The 20,902-nt window shown below is 38.1% G+C and overlaps 1 protein-coding gene across 1 annotated transcript in view; it reads right to left on the reverse strand.

Moving 5' to 3' along the window:
• Window positions 1-20,902, reverse strand: part of FAM91A1 (family with sequence similarity 91 member A1) — a 38,140-nt gene that overhangs the window by 11,647 nt on the left and 5,591 nt on the right. The window contains exons 3-18 of the mRNA XM_052651767.1: window positions 20,253-20,404; window positions 18,624-18,681; window positions 17,868-17,935; window positions 17,066-17,179; window positions 15,752-15,842; window positions 15,280-15,342; window positions 12,426-12,532; window positions 11,848-11,886; window positions 11,231-11,343; window positions 10,696-10,811; window positions 9,760-9,872; window positions 9,354-9,440; window positions 6,820-6,952; window positions 2,913-3,061; window positions 1,189-1,323; window positions 899-1,012 (exon numbers count right to left, since the gene is read on the reverse strand). Of these exons, the coding sequence (XP_052507727.1) occupies window positions 899-1,012; window positions 1,189-1,323; window positions 2,913-3,061; window positions 6,820-6,952; window positions 9,354-9,440; window positions 9,760-9,872; window positions 10,696-10,811; window positions 11,231-11,343; window positions 11,848-11,886; window positions 12,426-12,532; window positions 15,280-15,342; window positions 15,752-15,842; window positions 17,066-17,179; window positions 17,868-17,935; window positions 18,624-18,681; window positions 20,253-20,404 (1,652 nt within the window). The remainder of the gene's footprint in view (window positions 1-898; window positions 1,013-1,188; window positions 1,324-2,912; window positions 3,062-6,819; window positions 6,953-9,353; window positions 9,441-9,759; window positions 9,873-10,695; window positions 10,812-11,230; window positions 11,344-11,847; window positions 11,887-12,425; window positions 12,533-15,279; window positions 15,343-15,751; window positions 15,843-17,065; window positions 17,180-17,867; window positions 17,936-18,623; window positions 18,682-20,252; window positions 20,405-20,902) is intronic.

Below are 20,902 nucleotides of genomic sequence, written 5' to 3' on the forward strand. Positions count from 1 at the left end.
TTTATAAAGAAACTATCATGTACCAGAAAAAGTGCTGTATTCTTCACACACGCACCTCATTTCATTTTCTCAACAATTCTAAAGCTAAAAATGCTTCCTTTGGCATTAGCTCTTACTATTATTTTTGTTGTTACACAGTAGATATTACCATCCTCATTCTGCAGATGGGGGAAACTAAGTTTAAGAAGAGTATCTCTAAAATGTTACATACCACTTCACACCAGCTAGGGTGGTTATAATGAAAAAATCAGGTAATACCAAGGGCTGGAGGGAATGTAAAATCACTTTGGAAAACAGCCCAGCAGTTCCTTACAGACAACACATAAAGCGACCACATGACTCCACATTTCCATTCCTAAGGATATACCCCGAAGAAGTGACAACATGGCCACTTAGACAACAGGAAAGCAGCCTGTATATGATTCCATGTATCTGAAATGCCCCAAACAGGCCTTCTACAGAGACAGCAAGTGTCGGGGGTGGGGGGTTGGTGCAGTCAGAGCGGCACAGGGGAAAAGGAAAATGCTGTAGCACTGAGTGTAGACATCTGTGAATACACTAAACACCACTGAATCACACAGTTCAACTGGGGAATATGGTATGTGAAGCACATCTAAATTTTAAAGCAACTATTAAAAAAAAAAACAGGGCCACACTGGTAGCAAAAGCTGAGGCTGGAACTCAAAGCTGAGTCTGCCTTCAAAGCCCACATCGTTTCCACCACTCTCAATCTGCGAGACAAAGGCCAGGATGAAAATCCCGATCTCTGGTTCTTTATGTGTCAGTTTGACAAATGTCTAATTACTGACGTCTGACTGTGACTCAGCAGAGAGTCAAACAAATCACAATCTTTGAAACTAAAATCCAAAACTGATTGTTTGAAATAAGGTAACTGTACCTGAATCAAAACCGCTGAATGTGTCAGGGCATCGTTCAACATCGTGAGCACATTTGACGTAGGAACCACCCCAGGATCATGACCCCAAGATGTGATTAATAATCGATCATAACCCTAGGGACAAGAAATAAATAATACATACCAGGGCATTTAGGAATTTTAAAAACTTAAGTTTAAACTTTAAGTTATCTAGAATAGTGCTTACCAGGTTCTATCTTCCTCAAAAATGATTTTTAAAAAACCCACAAAAACATACAAAAATGATTTTTAAAAAACCCACAAAAACATACCTGGAACATATCTGGCAGTTTTCGAAGTCTTGTCCCTTTGGACAGAAGAAGAGATGGTGGGCCTTGCCTGGTGACGTGGTAGATGTACAGTTTAAACCAGACAGAACTGACTTCTGGGATAGCTGGTCCAATGTGCTAAAGTCACAGAGCAGGAAAAGTAAAGGTGTAAATACTTACCTAACGAAGCCACATTTCACAAGGGACTAAGTATACTCTTACAGCTAATGCCTCATGGAAGTGCTTAAACTGTTCTTAGCCTTACGAAGATAAATGTTAAATGATCCATTCAAGCAGTTTCATATATATACTGGAATTGAGAAGGCAGTTTTTGTCACTGCAGTTAAGAGAATGGACTCTGGAGCAGTCAGGTTCTGTCTGAAACTTGGCTTCATCCCCTCAGCCGTATCGCCACAGGTTACTTAAGGTCTCTTGTGCCTCCTTTTGCTCGTTTGTCGTTTTTAACACGGTAACAAAATACCTCTTCAGGACATTGCTAAAAGTTTAAACCAGTACCTGGCAGCACATGATAAGCACTATCAAAGTGTTAATTATTTCCACTAACAATTTTTCTCAAAAGAGAGATTATCTATCCTTGCATCCATCTTACCACTCATTCCATTCATGGATTCCTACTATGCCCAGAGGCTGTGTTAAACAGTAGAAGGAAGTATGTATGTGTGGCAGAGGGGAGGGGACACAAAGAATTATAAAACAAAGATCAGTAAATGTAAATCTATACCCACTCCCACTGAACAGAGGACAAAACTGGGCTAAGTGGGGAGTGTGCTCATGAAGCAGCTAGATTTGCAAAGGCAACAGAAGCATCCATGTACCAGAATCCCTTCCTGTTTCCTACACCATGAAACCCAGCACACCGAGGAAACCAGGCAGGACGTAGCACAATCCTCGCGCTTTGAAAATGGTACATGTCACATGGTACATGCCTTGCTAAGTATGCAAATATATGAAACTGATTTATTTTCAAAAATAAAAGACCAGAAGTCACCTTCACAATTTTAAAGGTAACTAGAGTTCTATCTTGCAAGTATAACCTTTTCTTGTCAGCTTATTCAGCATCACAGCCCCACTTCCTAAACACTTCGTTTCTTCCTCATTAAAGTTATCTTATCCTTCAAGGCAATCCAAGTTTCCTTCTTAGAGGATTCAAAAACATTCTCTTTGAAATTCTGCTTTCAAGAAGAAAACTGTAATCAAATGTGTCATTAATCACTGGACAACAGTGGTTGGTGGTTTAGTCACTTCAGTCGTGTCCAACTCTTCATGACCCCATGGACTGTAGCTCACCAAGCTCTTCTATCCATGGGATTCTCCAGGCAAGAATACTGGAGTGGGTTGTCATTTCCTTCCCTACGGGCACTAGATTATATATATATATACACACACTATATATACACACACACACACACACACACACGTATATATATATACGTGTATATATACACACACGTATACGCGTATATATATATACACACACACGTGTATGTGTGTGTGTATATATATATAAAAAGTACCAATTAATACCTCACAAATTGAACATCTTACAACAGCAATACGTACAAAACTGTTCTCTGAGCTGATGATTTTAGTATCTGCTGCCTACAACTTGAGAATCAATACATGAGACTGTTAAACCTCCCCTTCAAGTTGCCATGAGGAAGAAGAAAATAGTGGCAGAGCAGGCTTCCCAGTGGGTCTTTCTTTACCTGAGGGGTGCAGCTGCTGACAGGCCGGATTTCGTTGGTGAGAGGAGCCATGGAAACAAGCAATGTGTAATTTTTGTTTAGAACTCTGCTGCAGGTTGCAGGGTCCAACCCAAGAAGGCTTTCACAGCGCAAGAGATCCAGAGGAAAACCTGAATTGTGATCAACCACATACACAGAATGAAAGACTGACAACATGAAACAAAAATGTCGAAGATGAAAATATTGAGAATTGCCTTCAATTTTTTAAATAAAAATTAAATTTTAAAAAAATAAGGTAGAATATTTTTTTAAAAGCACTTTATTTCCTAGGAGGTCAACTAAGACTTTCTAAGATTTAAAGCTAAAAGTCTTTATTCTGATCCAGAAAGATAACTGTCTACTGGTGTTTCTTCGAGCTAACCTTTCACTTTAAATACGTTTGCTTACTCCATCATGGCAGTGCCATCTTGTGAAAGCCAAAGTGCCATGGGAAAGCTGTTTCCTTCCCTCTCCCAATTTTCAATCTCTATAAAAACTTCACAGCCAAATTCTGAACTGACCAGAGGGGCAAGAATTCCTATTTAGAAACACATGCCCTAAACTGGGGTCCATAAAGCATGAGCTAAGCAGGCAAATGATGTTAAGTGTTCCCACTTTTAATCCTTCTGGAAAATTCCAATTCTATTGCTTCTAAAAAGAGTTCATTGAAACTTCAGAAGATCAAGTTAGTCCTCTAAGCAAAAATGAATCTAACAAAGGATATGGCTTGCTAAAAGAGCCTAGAAGCCCTGAGTACAATTGGCACCCAAGATCTTGGTCTTTAATACCATTCACCACTAAAAGAAACCAGGCTCCTAGGGGAGGAGGCTGATTCCAAGGCTGGAGCAGAAACACAAAGATAGCTCTGTCAGAAAATAAGGAATTACTCCCCACCAAATTTAAAAAAAAAAAAAAGATAGAGGCACAGCATGACAAGAGGAGTCCCATTGGCAAAATCTGAGACAATGTAGCAAAAAAATAATGGGACAATAATGACTGGTTATAAATCATTGAAAAGACAAAAACTGATAAATCCATACTGAGAATAAAAGAGAAAACTTGGTCCCAAACGTTAAATGAGGAAGAAATGGAGGAGTTGGGGGAAAAAAAGTTCAATTCGCAGCCATCACAGACAAGAATGGTTCAGACAAGGACCAACAGAGAATGCTAACTCTAGGAGGAAACACTGACAGAGCAGGGAATTTGCATGGTCGTAAAGTGTCTCCCTCTACAGACTGCTTATTAGCTGTGGGGGGAATAATACAGAAGAAACCATAATTTTCTGACCCCTCTGGTCACTTCAGAATTTGGCTGTGAAGGTTTTATAGAGATTGAAAATTGGGGGAGGGAAGGAAACAGCTCTCCCCTGGCATTTTGGCTTTCATAAGATGGCACTGCCCTGATGGAGAGGAAGTAAGGTCAAGCAAACAATGCAGAAGTCAGAAAACACACTACCTGGGTGGTCAAAATTCCTAATATCACAAGGACAGATGCTTAACCACAGTTTGTTTAGCAAGCGTTTTGTTTTGCATGATCGGGGCGGGGGCGGTGGGGGGGGGGGGGGCGGGACAAGCAGTCCACCTAACCACATATGCGGCAAAGGGATTCTGGAGGGTGTTTGTGTTTGGCCTCTCACAAATAAGGGGAGTGCCTATGATCTTAACTAAGTTAGACCACACATTGTTTTCGTTTTTCAAGCAGTGCACCTCAAGCTGTCTAAAACCAGAAGATTACTAAGAAATCAGTCTTGTCACAGTATCAGAGGTTTGCTTCTCTGATAGCATGACAAGGCTTTTTGCTTTACAATGAATATCAAGAACTACATAATATACTCAAACTACAAATTGATAATGACATAAAAAGAAAATTCTTTCTACTCAAAAATAGATGCTTAAACACCAATACTACAGAGTTTCTTGTTTAAAAAGGAGTAAGACTGAGTTATCCCGTCTGGCACCTACAAAAAGCTACTCTGTTAACATGAAGGGTATTAAGCCTTAATGCCCTAATAAAAAGTTAATTCTTTATCTGGAATGAATGGCCTTTTTTTCTATGAATCTGAAACGGTACTAGTTATACACCATTATTAGAAACATTGAAAACTGTCACTTAAATCATCTTGTGTGGTTCTAATGAGTAGCCCCAGTTAAGAAAGGATGGTTAGAAGAAACAAACTTCATAAACAATCGCCGATCTGGTCTCAAGGGGAGGGAGGAGTTACTTACATTTTAACTTTGGAGCCACATGAGTTATTCTAAGCAATTAAAGCTCCAGAAACAGTCAACTACTAAATCTGCTTTAAAGGTTAAATTTATACTTTACTTTCACACAGAATAAGTTTAGGTTTACCAGTTCGTTGATGATACATAGACTATTTATTATTCATGCGAAAAAGTTGAGCGCAACCCCTTAAGCAATAGACTGTTCAGGAATAAATCAATAAAAACCTCAGTGTTCAAGAGAAGATAATGTAAGGGACAGCACAAAGGGAAAATATTCAAGAGACATGGATTCAAGCCCCAGCTCTTCCATTTACTAATCATATGAGCTTTAATGACTAAATGCACAAGAGAGTTAACCAAGAAAAGCTTGAATTTCTTTATCTATAAAATGAGTTACCCCTGGGTGGTCACTAGCACACTGTAACATTCTTGGATTCTATGATGGGCAGGAGGACACTTCAAATATTCTAACCCATTATCTCTGAAAATCACTTAAAAGTCCAAGAAATACCAGGGTTTGTATATCCAGAGATATATTCAAGACTGTGGCCTTCACTGCTAGGTCACATGATTTAATATTTGGTAACAAAAAAATGATTACTATCAACAAATGTTTATCAAAAAGAGCCTTAGTCTCTTGGTATTTGGTGACTTAACACTCAGTTTCAACCGTTTATGAATAACCTCCAGCATGGAATCATCTATAATCCTGCTAAAGCATGACTCTGAACCAAACACTCTGAGCTGAGGCAGTGGGTCACCAGGTGTTGAGTGTCTAGCCTCACTCAGCTCAACTACCCAGGGTTTTTGCTCCCCCCTCCACAACTCTTGTGAAGTGACAAATGATTCCATCCTAAGTGTTTCTAACTGAGCTGAAAAGAAAGCCAGATGCTGGTGAAAGAAGTAGAATGAAACTGGTATGACTAAGAAAATGATGGTTCCTGGCCAGAAAACAGAACTTTTAGGTAAATGAAAGAATGAGTGAAATCAAATGTGCTGGTGGTGCCAAAATTCACAAGGCCTCCAAAAGGCAACTCCCATGAATGTCCAAGGACTACAGGATGCAGTTACATTCACAGTGTAATGTTCTTACACTGGTGCCCAAGCTGATGCATCTTTTTAAAAGCACATTCCTGGGGCTACTCCTCAATTCAGGAGCTACTACATCAACTCAACTCAAGTCTGGGAACCCCTTTCTATCACAAAACTGAGAAGGAACACCAAGGCAGCAAGTAAAATACTTCAGTAAATATTACAGCAGCATTTGAACACAAAGGCCCTGTTTCTTATCTTTATAAAATGAATTCTTCATTCTTGATGCTTCATGCTTCCTAAATAAATTGTCATTTGTGCACCTCTCAAAACAGATGCCTGTTTCACATCTGTAGATAGGTATCTACAGATGCCTACATCCCATCCAGCTACTTAAACAAATTAACACTCCCACTCTTCTTGCAGATAGCTAAACAAATTTAGACACTACAAATGTGAATGGCACACAAGAGAAGAGAGAAAGTAATATAAGAAATGGCTGACGAGTAAAGAAATTCACAGAACAAGAAATGTTTTAAAATAAGTGATGATGAAATAAGTGAGCATGACTTGTTTAATTTCTTAGAAGAAGTTCCATAAGATCATGTCTTCAAAATCGAGTATATTTATCATACCATAATTGGGTTGGTCTGGCTGTGCAGTCTGAGCAACTAGATCTTTATTATGACGCAGGAACAGTATTGTGTTCCTCAGAGTGAGCGCATGGTCAAAGTACCTCTGTGCTTCCCCTTCACCAGTGCTCTGAACCTGAAACAAGAGAATGTACGGGTTGCAACAAAAACCACTCCCATGCCATTCATGCTAGTTTACAACCATAAAGTAGAAATATTTAGACATTATTAAAAAATCAGCCTTTTCATACTGTGAAATTAGTTTTCTGCTTGCTCCTTGGAAGAAAAGCTATGACCAACCTAGACAGTATATTAAAAACCAGAGACACTACTTTGCCAACAAAGGTCCATCTAGTCAAAGCTATGGTTTTTCCAAGTCATGTACAGATGTGAGAGTTGGACTATAAAGAAAGCCAAGCACTGAAGAATTGCTGCTTTTGAACTGTGGTGCTGGAGAAGACTCTTGAGAGTCTCTTGGACTGCAAGGAGATCCAACCAGTCAATCCTAAAGGAAATCAGTACTGAATATTCCTTAGAAGGACTGATGCTGAAGCTAAAACACCAATACTTTGGCCACCTGATGTGAAGAACTGTTTCACTGGAAAAGACCCTGATGCTGGGAAAGATTGAAGGCAGGAGAAGGGGATGACAGAGGATGAGATGGTTGCAATGGCATTACCGACTCGATGGACATGCGTTTGAGCAGGCTCCAGGAGTTGGTGATGGACAGGGAAGCCTGGCGTGCTACAGTCCACAGGGTCACAAAGAGTCAGTCACAACTAAGCGACTGAACTGAACTGAAAAATCAGCCAATCAGAAATTTGCCCAGGCAATACTGAAACACATATTAACCTCAATCTTGGCTGAGTTTACATTTGACTACACTTTGGAAGGTGACAGAAATTACCCCAACAAGTAAAACAACTTCAGCAACAAAGTAATGCCAAATCATAACATTATATGTTCCATATATGATTCAAACAGGGTGCTCAAAGAACTCTAAGATCTGTATATTCTGCTTTGTCTCGAAAAGTAGTCTAATCCATGGTCACCAATGATGCCACTATTTCATCACCCTGTTCACAACTCTGCAAGGGACAACAGAGCATGTGACTCAATACAGCTGTTCCGTATCGCTGAACACAGAGCTTTAAACCACTCAACAAGGAGTCACTGAGCCCCTGTTCTGTGCTATGACCACTTTAGGATGTAAGGACAGAGGAGTGGACGGAACTCCTGCCTTCACTGGGTTTGCATTTTAATGCATGCTCTTCTGACAGTGAGTCAGTCACCTGTTTAATATGTAAAAGCACACACATTCCAGAAGCAGCAGGGAAAATAGAAGGCCAGGTCTACAGGGGGAAATAACTAATTATATTTGTATAACATTAACAAGATCAGCCAATTAAGTTTGATCAAGATGAAGCTTCTTAAAAAACAGCTAAGAAACTACTTTTAAAAACTAAACTTCAGACTGAAGGGCTTTTCTAAGAATGTCTATGCGGTAAAAAAGAAAATAGATATATAAAGCGTAAAAGAGATCTTCCAATTTGCTGTACTTGACAAAAGACCAGCTGAGGTGAGAAAAATAAAAATCTGGAAAACATGTTAGTATGTGCTAGAATGTAAAAACTTTACTGGAAAAGATGATACACAATAAGAAATGGGGCTAAACAAGATATTAAAGGCATTGAGAAAATAGTGAAAATATAAAGATAAAAGTTAAGGACATAAATTCATAACAAGGATCATCTCAGGCACTAAAAAAGTAAAATCCTATGGAGAAGGTGGGGAGGAAAAGATGCCATTGGTGGTTTTGGGGGTTTGTTTCTTTTTTTTTTGAGATATAAAGTACAAAATTACCAAACATTCTCTAAACATACATGAGTTCATCACCAAAGCAAGGAAGGTACCGAAATTATTAGTCAAGGAAGAGATTAGACACACAAACTACTTGCTTAAAGAAGCACAGAGGACAGAATAAAATACTTAGGGAATGAAACATACCGAAAAGGCGATCAAGATTTAGAGTTAAGGAAAACTAGGCTGTACTCACGGGGAAAAGATGATTAAAAACAAATATGGCTGAAGTCTTCAAGATGCTAAAATGGATAGTGAGAGTGGACATAAATACGATACCCAGGGACATTGTTCCAGACTAAGTGGAACAAAAATTTCAAATAAAATTGCTTAAGAGTAGATTTTTAAAGTTATGATGAAAAGAAAATAAATAAATAAAGGCTATTTCAGAAAAGTGCATAAAAACTGCACATAGACTTTATGATTTCTGTACCCCATTTCTTCATTAAGTCAAATTATGCTAAGAGCTTAGATGAGATAAATGACTCTTTTAAAATCACAAAATTCATTCATCCACTCAATATGTTTAAAAATAAATGACTACCACAGTATTAGGGTGGGAATGAGGTAGGAATGAGCAAGAATATACCAAAAATCTACATAACCAACAACTGATGCTTTATCAAGCAAGAAAAGAGTCCAAACACCCTGACATCCCATAAGCTACCTAGATTTACCTTTTCTAGTTCAATAAGAAAGCTGTCCAGAGACTCATCGGAGAGTTTGCCAACTTCAAACATCGTGACTGCATGGCTTTTCAAATTCTGCAATAAAGAAACAAAAACAAAACTGAAATGTACTTTATTTATTAATATGTTCTAGCTTTCCCTCTGAACGCTAAGCATCTTATCTTGATACTATGCTTTCCAATATATTTAACCTCAAGTGTGCATAAAGAGTTGATTCTTCTAATTACAAAAGCAGCCCTCACTAAAAAGCTGCCACACTCCTCTGAAGAATATAAAACAAAGCTGGCTGCATTTTCAGGAATAAATTTAGTACTAAAAAAAAGATATAAGAACACTGAATTATTATGTATCTAACTGTTGAACATTTTCATATTTCAATAAGAGTTTGACTTACTGGTGAAAGGTTTCCCATCATTAAAAAGGCAGTAAGTGTTGAGTCAAATAGGAACGCGATACGCTTTGTGTATCCTGTAGACAGATTCAAACTGTTTATACTGGCTGTATCTGCTGGGGGGATAAAAATCATAGTTTAAAAATCAATAAAATGAAAACTGTTCATTACTTATCATTTGGAGTGAGAATGTATTTCATTTCAGGTTTATTTAATAATCAAAAGTACATAATATAGGCAATACTGTAAGTCATAAGAGGTCCCAATTCTACCTTATCTCCACCATAGAGAAAGAAAAAAATAATTTTTTTAAGCCATTCACTTGTGCAGTAAATTTTCTGAAAGTCAATAATAAACCAAGACTTGATCACTGTCAGATCAAATGACTACCTAGCTTAACCTCTGTAGACAAGTTGCCGGGCCCAGGGAACAGAGCTACCAAGGGCAGGAATAGAAGCCACCTGATTGTGCCCTTCTCTCCCCACACAAGCACGTGCAAGCCCCTCGTCCACTATGCTTTGTCCCCCTCGGTACCTAGAGGCCTTCCTGCGATGGTCTTCCTGCATTCGCCAGCTGGCACTCTCTTAGTCGTTCTCAGCCCCAACACCATCTTCTCCACAAAGGCTCCCTAAGCCCCTCTGGGCAGGAGGGCTCTTCCTCTTTGCTCCCCACAAACACCACAGTGCCTCTCACGCCGCGGTGGTTCTTACGGCTACATTCTCCAGACTCAGTTTTTAGAAGGAAACTATTGTATTTCCTATCAATTTTATACCCCTAAGATCTAGCAGCATATGGCTAAGTACTCAAAGATACATACTGAGTGAGGAAAATCCAGACCAAATCACAAATTAACCATTAAGCCTAGAGAGTTAGCTTTATGAGTGTATGTGCAGACACATGGCTTATTTACAGACAGGCTCCTGCTGAGTCACAGCTAACCTGGGTCTTCTTGACTGTTTGTATCCGTGTCAGTAGCCGATGAAGCTTCCTGTACAGGGCTCCTACTTTCCCCACCATCCCACGACAGGAGCATCTTCTGTGGATCTAAAGTACTCCTATTGATGAAGAAAACAGTCACTTCTGAAAAACCACATAGATGACCATATACAAAAACAGCCACCGAAGTCAGTACTGAGGTTACAAACATGCACCTAAATCCACTCTTACACTCAGGCCCCAAACTGGGATGTAGCCCTAAAATATTCTGCACCCACAGCAAAGGTTCTTAACTAAACCCATGGACAGGCTTCAGAGAATCTGAGAACATTTTAAATTTATATGTAACATATAGTATGAGCTTTTCTCTAGGGCAAGTGTCATAGTTTTCACCAGATTCTAAAAAAAATTCCAAAACATACAAGATTAAACACCACTAATACACAGGGTTCAATCTGCTGAATAAATAAAATTTTGTACATAAAATTGTATTTTTTTCCCCAAAACAAAAAATTCTCATACTAAATAAATGAGTTACTTTAATCTGTTTACGGATGGAACATTCTTCCACGATGAATGAAGCTGGTCCAAATTTATTACTTGTCCTTTCTTGTGGGCAAACCCCAATCGGCAGTACATTGATACAGCATTCTAAAAGGAATATAAAGGAAACAAGTATCTGAAATAAACCAGACGTCAGAATGTCTGTAGACAAAAAAAACTATTATGGACTACATTTATAGAGATCCTCAAATATCTTTATCCCATAGCCAGAAAAAAATATTTCAGTAGGCCTGGTCTTCCCCTAAAATCTCCACATAGACAGGAGAGGGAAAGCTTCCAACCTCTGGCTTGGCCCTCCCTAGATACACCCCGCCAGAAGCAGGAGTTGTTGCTTTAACTGACGTCACTGCAAGACACTGTGACTTCATTACAAGGCACTGGTCAGGCTGCTCCCTGCTGGGCAGAGACAGGTGAGGACAGCTTTCACTCCCTGGGGTGGGATACTGCTTCAGGGTTCTGGTCTTGCTCTGCTCTACTTCCTCTGACAGCTAATAAGCATCTCACTGCTTCTGCTTCTCAATATCAAGACAAAAATCTATAATCCATTCAGTGCTCGTAACACAAGTGAAAAAGAGTAGGAAAATTACATACCTTAACCAGAGACAGGTCTATCTCAAGAACATTTGCAAGCTGGAAAATAAAATTAAAAATTATTTTACATCCTAAGAATTACCAGTATATCATAATAAAGAGTTACAGATAACTTCTCCATCATCAGCAAAATTTAAATTATTAATAATGGAAATACTGAATAAATTTGGTAAGCAGAATTTTCTTCTTTCCATATCTTTAAGATACTTAGAGTAGTACAAATCCAGGCAGTGACCCTAACAACTTAGCATGAATTATAATTACTTGAGCTACTTTAATTAGAATTTTAATTAGAATTACTTAGCTTTAATTTTCTCATTTAAAATGAAAAAATTCTAGATCGTTTACAATGCTTTTACTATAAAGTCATATAAAGTTATTCAACCAAATTATAACTATATACATATGCAGGAAGTAACTTAAGAATAGTAACTTAAGTATATTAATAGTCTAAGATCTAACCATGTATGGATTTTTAAAATATTTTAGTTATATCATTAAATAATTTTCTCCACTTTACACGAACTTATTTTATAATCTTGAGGCTAAACTCTTTCATAAGATGCTGTCACACTTACCTCTGCAACATTAGTATGCTCATCTATTGACACAAATATCTTATAGAGCAGAGTTTCAAAATAATCACCTTGCACTCGATTCATTACAAAACCTTCAAGAGGAGGAACTAAAATGAACAAAATAGATGTTTCTCAGCGATTTAATTTTATAAAAGAAGAAAGTTCAATTCAAATATCTATTCAAAAAGAGACCTCCAACTTAGGAAATGAATTCAGCTTTTGACTCATTGTATCAACTCCACTGCAAGTTTTTCTAAAACTCCCAAAGTAAAGGTCATATACAAATGCTATCTACACTTAGTAGACTCTGATGGCACAGCATAAATCCATAAAAGTAATTTCACCCCCAGGGACCGCTCAGCATTACTCAGGCAGAGAAGTGCATACAGGCGGGGACTCAGTAGAAAGGCAAGGGGGACTGTGGTTGCTTCAGAATGGGGAAGCCTGCCAAGGGTATGCTTTTGATCGGTCTTAGGCAGCAGGATGCCTGGTCTGAAGCAGAGAAACAAGGGCTGTGAGCTGCCACGCTATACAAAACTAGGGGGACAGAAAGTATCAGCTCGTTGTCCTCCTCCCATCATCCCTGTTCCATCCTGACAAAAGGAGAAACTCCTATGTGTGACTGCCACGTTTATCATTGATGTAATCTGCTCTTTGGGGGCTTTCTATTCTGTATCCTCCTTAATGGGGAAGAGGGTCAAAACCTTTGTCAGCACAAGAGGCTGCCCAGTCACTACTCTCCACCTGGCAGTGTGTACTCACTTCTCTCCATCTCTTTGGTCCAGACGCCCTCCTCCAATTTACTAGGCTACTCTTCCCAACCATAATGAGGAGGCACCGTGCTTGCCTTTGCCAGTCTCCCCTGTGGGCACACTTTCCTTGAAAGCATTCGGGAAGATGTGTGCCTAGATCACAGGAGGATTTGGTGTTCCTGTGTCCTCTGACCCTAACACTACCTCACTGCACCCAAAACCTATAAGTATTCCCAAGAGAGAGCTGCAAGACAAAACTCAAGTGAGCAAAATGAAGACACTGTGAAGAACCACAATGTACACATCAGAGTAGGCTACCCAAGTCACAGCTCTGTCTCATGGCATTTTCTGGTTTGGTGCTACCCATATTTCTAATCACCCAAGAACTGCTAAGGATCAAAAGTTTCCTTTTAGAAATATTTCAGCAATATTTCACCATTTTTTCAATATAATTAACTCTTTTCCTACACTATCAACTAGGTGAATAAGAAGTGCCAAAACTTACTGAATGCTTACTAAATGCCAGACTATACTTCTAGCTGCTTTATATATACAAATTCACTTAATCCTCTTAATATCAAGAGTTGTTAAAAACTATACCCTATCTTAGAGATGAAGAAATCAAGGCACTAAGAGGTTAGAAATACGCAATTTACATTTGGGCAAAAAGAATGAGAAATTCTTTATCTCTACATAAAGAGATATAGAATAGTCTTCAAAATATATTAAGTTAAAAAAGCAAAGCATGCATTGGATATACCATCTATGTTAAGAATAAAATCACACAAAAAAGGATATATATATTTTTGTGCATAGTATGTTTTTGGGAGAGTATATAGGCAACTTAGTAGTAGTGGCCAAGAGAAACTGAGTAACTCAGGGCAGGCATCAGAAGCAGGTGTTTTTATACTCTTTTGTAAGTTTAGGATTTTATAATCCTAATTATTGCCTACTCAAAAAGACATTAATAAAAATAAAGAAAAATACCTGAAAATAGCAAAGAAAATTATTTTTTAAAAAAATAAAGGACAAGGAAGGCCTGGGCATAAACACATGTAAATACAAACAAAACATAAAGGTCAGGACATACTGGCGCATGACCACTTGATGTGAGGGAGTGTTTCTGTAATAAACCCCATCACTCAGTGGTTAACAGTAAGGTTCCTGAAATTTTTTGACTCTTTATATATTTGATTATACAAATATCTTAGAATGCAGATGATATCACAAACAAGAATAGCTAAAAGATATGATGGAAAACACATTTACAACACATAACCTTAATGTAACAAGTGCTTCTACAAATTGGTAAGAAATCTAACCTATAGAAAAAAAGCTCTACTGTGTTCAAAGATGTTAACCACATTACCAAAACAAATAAATAAGGAAATGATCTAAATAATCAGCAACAGAGTAATGGTTTAGTAAACTGAAACACTGCTGTTCTTGTTCGTTTGTTTAGTTGCCAAGTGGTGTCTCTTTTGCAACCCCACAGACTGTAGACAACCAGGCTCCTCTGTCCATGGGATTTCCCAGGCAAGAATACTGGAGCAGGTTACCATTTCCTTCTCCAATCAAACCTGTGTCTCTCGCACTGGCAGGAGGATTTTTTACCACTGAGCCACTTGGGAAGCCCCAAACTGAAATATACAAGGGTCTTAATATTGATTTAACTTGGGGAGGGAGTGAAGAAGGGAGGAAGAGATAAGCCAAAAAAGACAGTCATTACATGAGAAAATAAGACACAGATATGTCTGGTAAAAACGAACAACATACAACTCTATGATATTACTGAATACATGTAGAAACTTACGCAGTGAACAAGGTTTAAAAGGTGACAAATTTATAAAGACAGATTTGATTTAGGATTTTAAGAAATTTACCTTGGATTTCTATTTTAATACAGTGTTTACACCATAAGATAAAAATAAAAAGTAAAATCACCACAGTGTGCTGTAACGTAATGAGGAAGAAATGGTTTTCTTTGAAAAATTCTAACACAAAGATCCCAGGATGATATGTGTCTAACTTATTAGGGTGATACAGTGCCCAGCACCTAGCAGTCATTCAAAAAACATTGAGAAATATTACCACATACTCACCTGCTATGCAACTGTCATCAGAGATTGGTACATCCAGATAAACAAATCCTTTGTTATATAAACCTATAGAAGCAAAAGTATCTCGTTTTAGATGAAACAGTAAACATTAGTAGTTAAAAAAATAAAATAAAAACTTTATTCTTGATTTTCCATAAAGATTCTTACAACTTAATGGTATGTGAAAAAGACAAGACAGAAGGAAAAAATTATTATCAAAGCTTTCAAAATCTTGGTTTCCCTCAAATGCTCAGAACTGCAAAATGTTTCTTATGATTCATTCACATAAATTTCTAATCTGTGTGACTAATTACAGCCACACTGGAAAACAATGGACAAAGGCCACATTTCAAACAATACCACGCCTTAGGAAACATTACTATTCTTATCTAATTGATAAATAATTGCTGCTAATTGTTGATGGCTTAAAATAAGTTTTTATGTTGACAGAAGACCATTTCTACTAACCACTTACTATGGACTACATTGTAATCTAGTGATCCAGAGAGTTGAGGGCCTGCATCAATGATCTTATCAATAGCGCATTTCTCAGGCAAAGTGCATATCTAGGAAAAGCAAAATATTTTCAATTAAGTTCTGTCCAAATTAACTAATTGATAAGTCTCCTCAAATCTATTGACGTTTAAACCAATGATTATATGTCATTAATTATATGAACTACCTGTTATATTCATTCTTTACTCTAGAATTCAAACAGAAAAGGCTATGCACATAACCATCAACTAAGGTGCCAACGTATGCTACCAACAGAACTCACAAAACAAAGTAATTTTAAGTGCTAATACTTGCTGATAAGTGACATGTTCACTAATAAATACTAATATTCATTCACCCTTTTTGAACTGGAATCTGATCCACATACTGATTCTGAATCTCTCAAATCAAAAGCTAATTCACATGCCACAGGATTATCATCAGTGACAAGACCACTATCTTATGAAACAATCTGATATCTTAATTGGAAGTAAATGCACTGAAGCAGAATTTCTAAGCCTTGCTCTCACTGGATTTATTCTGTCCTTGGAAGTAAAATAAAATGCAAATTAAAAAGAAGTCCACATGCTCACTTAATTCCTTCAACCACAGGGATATGACTGGTCTCTAGGCACCTCATCTACTGCTCCACCTCCTTCCTCTAAATCAACATCTCTTCTTAAACGTATACAGCTTGTAACAAATGTGGTCTGACCACTGCGAACAGCATTTCCCTTGATCTTGACCTTAGTGCTCTATCAAGCACCTAACACTTGAGTATAGCATTTCAACAGTGATTTAAGAGCACAGCAAACTGTCCGATTTAAAACCCTGGACTTTACTGTGACTGGAGTCATTACTTCACTTCTCTGTGTTCATTTTCCTCACATGAGAAATAGGCTACAAACAACCCCACACCATTGGGGTTGTTATGTGAGTCAAATGAGACAGTATAAAAGGCACCTGGAACAGTGCCTGGCACCCTGAGCACACACCAAGCACTCAAAAGTGTTATCAATGTTACCGCTGGTGGTTGCAGCATCATGTCAACTGTACATGAAACGTCCATCTAATTAAATCCCCAGATGACCGTACAAGAACCACACAAGTCTCCCTCATTAATAAAGAGTATTTTCGACACGTACCGATAATCTCGCCTACTGAGATCATTTACAATTTTGAATTTAAGTTTAATTTCCTTCAGGAACACTAAATAGTGTCACGTTTCAAAAAGACTTCTGCAACTATAGTTAAATATAATTTTTAAAAATAAAAATGTTTTAATGATACCTACCTTGATGTCATCTTCCGTGATATATGCAGCCTGCACCACCCACCAGGCCTCTATGGCAATTTCCACTGGCTTTACTGGTAAAAGATCACGCGCCGTTTTCCTTCTGAAAAATTTCTGCAATGGTTCAAATATCTGAGAATTTGCAATCAATCTAAAATTACTATTTTCTTTTTTATTAATCATACTATAACAAGATCATTTCTAACAGGCTGCTGCTGCTAAGTCACTTCAGTCGTGTCCGACTCTGTGTGACCCCATAGATGGCAGCCCACTAGGCTCTCCCATCCCTGGGATTCTCCAGGCAAGAACACTGGAGTGGGCTGCCATTTCCTTCTCTAACAGGCTAAATACCTTTTAAAATTCTCACGTTTTAAAATTTAACATATTTTAGATATACTGAATGGAGAAAGTCATTCTTAAATTATTTCAAAATAAATTACTTCAAAACACTATCATTAAATCTGAATCTAAATCCAGATATCCAAAAGAAACCCAGGTGAAAATGTGTATCAATTTCACTCATAAACTGAACCCTGGGGGTGGAACGACTTAGGTTAGAAGATCAATGGAGCAGATTTTTAAAAATAAATGGAAGTGTCCTATGCCTTAAAGATTTTAAATTCAATAAGCACTTAAGCTATAACCTAGAGACACTGATGAGTTGTTGTTGTATTATTTCTATATTAAGCATACTTTATTTGATCCAAAAAAAATCACAATTCATTATTTCTACTACTTAAAAATTTAACAAGACTGTGTGATAAGAGGGACAAGAAAGGAGAAAGAGAAACAACTAGCTTACTTTTGATGATCTGCACTGATTCATCAGATCAATGTATTGGTTTCTTCCTATGCCAAGAAGCCTTAGACCTAAAAGAAAGAGTCTTTCTTTTAAAATCATTTAATACATCTTGAAAAGTCAGTACACACACAAGTTTACTAGGAAAAAACCTTCTGACTTCCGTTTTTCTTTTGATTATTACTGACAATTAGGATCAAATTAAAAAGAAGTCTTCAAACGAAATACAGAAGAACCAATTGGGAGAGATAAATTCATGCTGACACTTTTGACAATGCTAAATGAGGAAAAGATTTCAAAGCAGAAGTCCTCCGAATTCCAGGAAGTCAAAATGTACTTCTCAGCAAAAGTTTCTTCTTAACACAACAGAACTGTCACATTTCAAATAGACACACTTCATTAAAATAAGTATAATTTTAAAAAGCAGCGAATTTTGTTAGTAAAAACCATGTACTGTGCTGCAAAAATACTGTGAGTGAATTTTCTTCCTCATTTAGTATACACCATAGCCCAAGTATGAAAAGGAACTTGACTCTCTAGAAAAAGACTAGTCCCATTTGTCTGATTCTTCCACTCCAAAATATCCCTCTCTTAGACATTTAAAACTAAATCTCATACTTGACTTAAACCACCTGATAAAATTATCAAGAATCTTGCTTATGTTCTCATCCTTCACGCTAAAATGCACACCTTACAACACAGACAAGAGCACACATGCGCACAGACACTAACCATTACCTGGCTCAGAGCAATACTTACAGTCAGCAGCAGTGAAATTGGGCAATGAATCATAACTTTTCTCACTGTTCATGATGTCCTTTTAAAAAGAAAAAAAAAAGTAAATGATAAATGCAAATGTCCTTACACAAAACACTGAGATCAGAGTCTGGCAACCCAGTGCACACAGGTCACACAGTGGCACAGACCACGTGGTCTCTTGTCTAAGAACTGAAGGTCAGGCTCTCAGCTCTGGGTTCCTCACAGCGCTATGAAGCCTAGACAGTTGCCCTGCAACCTCTGCCCTGCAGAGGCTATGCAAGGAATACCTCCCTTCGAGCTCAGGATTGCGACTCTCCACACTTCAAACCTGATCCTAGACTCCTACCCCAGGGCAAGAGAGAATCCCAAGGGAAGGCCTGACAGTGGGTCACAGCGCTGCCAACAAAGACCTAACGACTAAGGAGTCTTTGCTCCTCCAAGTCACAACCAGCAACTCAGACACAGTCAGTATCTGGCTTCTTCCAACCCTCATCTGTTTCTCCAGTAATAAACCAGCTGTTTACTGTGGGGATAAGACCCGTTTTCAACCCAGGAGTTATACCCAGTGGTTTAAGAATAGAAACCAGAGAACAGCAAGCATATGGATGCAACTGAGAGCTGGAAACTGGGACAAAATCTCGCTCTGTTATCTCCCCTAAACCTGTGGACAACACCAGGAAAATAATCAGAGAGACAGCAACAACTATTCTACACACTGCTCAGCTGCCACCTTCTTTATGCTGCACTGGTTCCAGGGAAAGGGACTGACAGAAACTCAGCTGCCAGGCCTCAACCTTTACTTTGTATTTCCTCCAAAACAGGGACACACAGGAGACACGGGGCGGTAGCAGTGCCTTGAAAAGGGGGCTTAAGAAGACAAGTAGGGGGAGCTCCTGTGAAGGCAGCCTTATCCTGCAGGCGCCCAGCTTCTTCAGTTCTATGTGCCCTCTGCTCTTCAAGGGGCTAGTGAGCCCAGAGGAGCAGCACTCAAACAGAATTAAATCATCAATGAATACCAGATAAATACTGCCCATCTTTACATAAAGCTCCCTTAAAAGCAGTATATGAACTAGTACTTAAGGCTATTCAACACAAGCCTAAACACTGCCTTTGGAAAAAGGCTAACATCTAAAAGTTAATAATCACAGAAAGATTAGCAGCCACGACCAGTAATATATTTCTAGTCTTCTGACACATGCATTATATAATGTTGAGTCTATATCATCAATGATTCTTTCTACAGTTAGCAAATAGCTAAATACATTAAGCTTCAAAGCTTAATGTTCAATTCTGTCAGCCACATTCTCAACCTTAACCATGCATTAAAAGCAATGAATTTTATACAAACAGTGCTAACATAAATGACTGATTAACCTACAACAGCACAAGGGGTCAACAACATCTTCAAGAACACAGAATAAGAACAGATACCTTCCCACTGTGAAAACACTACTAAGCACAACTACTTGTAGCACAACAGTTACCTTGTAAATGACTGTCCTTTTTACACTATCAGTTCAGAAACAATGTCCACTGTGGCTGGGTGCCACAAAGCTGGTCATCATCCACAAAGTGTCCGTGACGTGAAGTCTCATCCCTCCCCTAGATTCATACATCCTGCAAACTCACCTCCATGATCCCAGTATAATATGAGAATGGTGTTATCCTTAGGCCTTTTACCATGATGTCTGATAAATGGTAAGGGTACAGCATGAGATGGTCTCGACTGTACTTCAACAGTTCCTCATAGTACTTGCGTTCATCTTTCTTGACATGCTTAACTGGGAGGGAGACAAAGGGAAATTCTCCAGTTTTATTTGATGTCTTACTAGTAAATGCAATGTTAAATTCTTTACAAGCTCGTATTAATTAAAAATATGTAAACTGAACGAGAACAAATAAAACAACCTAAGCTGGAACAAAGAAACAATTAGAGCACAAGAAACAGACGTCACAGAATGTAAGTAAAGTGCATAACGGGACAGCTAAGTACAAAAGGAATTCTTAACAAATCAGAAAGCAAAGAAGCGAGCATGGACTGTCTCCCCCACCCAAAACATAAGCTATAAACTGTCCAATCCCTTACTATGATACTTTACAAAATAGCCAATCTGAATGGCAGCTTTCTGTGAAATCAAGTTTATTTTAAAAAATTATCTGCTGGTCTTTGTGCTTTAAATGTAAAAAGACCTCTGAGTTCCACAGAATACACACTTCACATAGAAAACCTCTCTCTGAAATACTATGTTTAAAATAAGAGCAACAAATGGGAGGGAAGA

Source organism: Budorcas taxicolor, chromosome 14 (assembly GCF_023091745.1).
Source record: "Budorcas taxicolor isolate Tak-1 chromosome 14, Takin1.1, whole genome shotgun sequence".
Taxonomy (NCBI): Eukaryota; Metazoa; Chordata; class Mammalia; order Artiodactyla; family Bovidae; genus Budorcas; species Budorcas taxicolor.